We start from the raw sequence: 2,328 nt of genomic DNA on the forward strand, positions 1-2,328 counted from the left end.
TTAAATTCTACTTTAGAGGGTTTCTCTATACATTCAGGCCATATGAACATATGTATGCATATATGTGTATATATCTATCCCATGTATGTGCGTATATATATATATATATATACCTTTTAGTATACATAGGATTTTTGTTTTAACAGAAATGAGATCATATTTGCTAGTTTTCAATAATACACAATGGATATATTTATGACTTGTAGACAGAAACCTGAAAGTACATCTATGATAGGAAGGCTGTCATTTCAGCCAAGAGGGGTTTTGGTTTTGGTTTTGGTTTTAATTCTGTAAGTGTTATACTGCTTTTGGGTACATAGCTAAGTTACAACTGCCTTCCACCATGGTTTATGATTTAAAGAATACAAATCACTTCTTATATATTGTATGTTTCAACTAGTAAGTGGCAGGTGAATTTGGAAGTTCTTTTTTTCTGGCTTTTGATGAAATTTTTATATTTTTGAAAAATATTTTATCATATAATGTGCAACATAAGTTTCTTATGTTCTTATTGAAAGTTCATTGCATATAAGAACAAATTGTTAACCCTTGGATATACTGTGAAAAAATATAATAGGCATTTGGTTTTTATTTTAGTATAGCTAATTTACTACATCTCCCTTCACCCTTCAGATCAAGCCAATAAATGAACGACTAAGGGAAATTAAGGGCTGTAAAATGATGATTGATGTTATAAAGACTCAGTTTCCTCAGCTAAAGAAAGTGATTCAGTTTGTTTGTGGAAATGGCCTTGTCTGTGAGACAGTGGAAGAAGCAAGACATATTGCATTCAGTGGACCCGAAAGACGGAAGGTGAGAGACTTGATCACACTTCCAGCTAAGTGTTCTCATTCTCTCTCCCTCTTGTTCTTTTCCTCTCTCCATCTGTTCCTCTCTCCCTTGCTTTTGTATGTTATTTTTAATAAGGAAAACTAGCCTAGGTAGGACAACCTAATATGGTTTCCATTGATGTTGGATAACTATGAACTTCTGATCTTCCTGATGCCTCCCAAGTGCTGGGATTACAGGCATACACTATCATGCCCAGTTGTATATGTGCTAGGGATTGAACCCAGGGCTTTGTATATTTAAAAAGCACTCTACCAAATGAGCTACATCTTTGGCTCTTCATTTGACTCTTATAAAATTAACTTCTGTAACGTTCTCTTTATCACAAATTGTATTTTAGAAATTTGATTTATTATAAAACCCTAAGGCAGTTGAGTTTTTCACTGCTGATCCCTGTATTTTCCTTGCATTTTAATATGTACTACATTTGAATAACAGGAAGGATTTTTGTTGCTTTCTTTACATTCTCTATTCATGCGTATCTTAATGGGAATGTGTTTTTAATTAATTAATTTATTTGTTATATATACAGTGTCTACACACCAGAAGAGGGCACCAGACCTCATTATAGATTGTTGTGAGCCACCATGTGGTTGCTGGAAATTGAACTCAGGACCTCTGGAAGAGCAACCAGCGCTCTTAACTTCTGAGCCATCTTTTCAGCCCCGATAGAAATGTTTTTATATTATGAAGTTTTATTGTTGTTTTTCAAGAGAGGGTTTCTCTGTGTAGCTCTGACTGTCCTGGAATTCACTCTGTGGGCCAGACTGACCTCAAATTCACAGAAATGCGCCTGCCTATGCCTCTTGAGTGCTGGAATTAAAAGTGTGCACTATCATCACCAGGCATGCATTGAAGTTTAACATGATTGAAATGTACTGAATACTAGTCCTTCAAAGGAGTGACTTTCCTTTCAAAAATAAATATTTTAGGGGCAGTGAATATGGCTTAATGGGTAAGAATGCTTCCTCTACAGGCATACAGACCTGACTTCAAATTCATAACACACACATAAGTCAGGAATGGCTCCACATGCCTGTAACTCTTAACATTAGAGGACAGAAACATTTGGATCCCAAAATCTGGTTAATCTAAATAACAAGCCTCTAGTTCTGAAATACTGTCTCAGAACATTAAGGCAGAGAGCAATAGACAATTAATTTTCTGCTTTGACCTCCACATGAACATACACACACGCAAATATATTGTCTCACCTGAACAGTTTGTGTTTCATTGAGCAGTGCTAAAGTATTGCTCAAGTAATTATATATTATTTTATAAAGTATGTCAGTACTTAAGTGCCTAAAGTAAGCCTAATGGTGTTATATAGTAATTACTTACCGTGACTTTAGGTAAGTTCCTAAACTCTTATTTTTTTTTAAAGATTTATTTATTATGTACACAGTGTTCAGCCTCCATGTATGCCTGCAGGCCAGAAGAGGGCACCAGATCTCATTACAGATGGTTGTGAGCCACCAT

General features: G+C 35.2%; 1 protein-coding gene across 1 annotated transcript in view; it reads left to right on the forward strand.

The window, feature by feature from the left end:
- Smc1b (structural maintenance of chromosomes 1B) overlaps positions 1–2,328 on the forward strand; it is a 67,345-nt gene that overhangs the window by 27,160 nt on the left and 37,857 nt on the right. The window contains exon 11 of the mRNA XM_005354405.3: positions 634–813. Within this exon, the coding sequence (XP_005354462.1) occupies positions 634–813 (180 nt within the window). The remainder of the gene's footprint in view (positions 1–633; positions 814–2,328) is intronic.

This window comes from Microtus ochrogaster, chromosome 15 (genome assembly GCF_000317375.1).
Source record: "Microtus ochrogaster isolate Prairie Vole_2 chromosome 15, MicOch1.0, whole genome shotgun sequence".
NCBI classification, from domain to species: Eukaryota; Metazoa; Chordata; class Mammalia; order Rodentia; family Cricetidae; genus Microtus; species Microtus ochrogaster.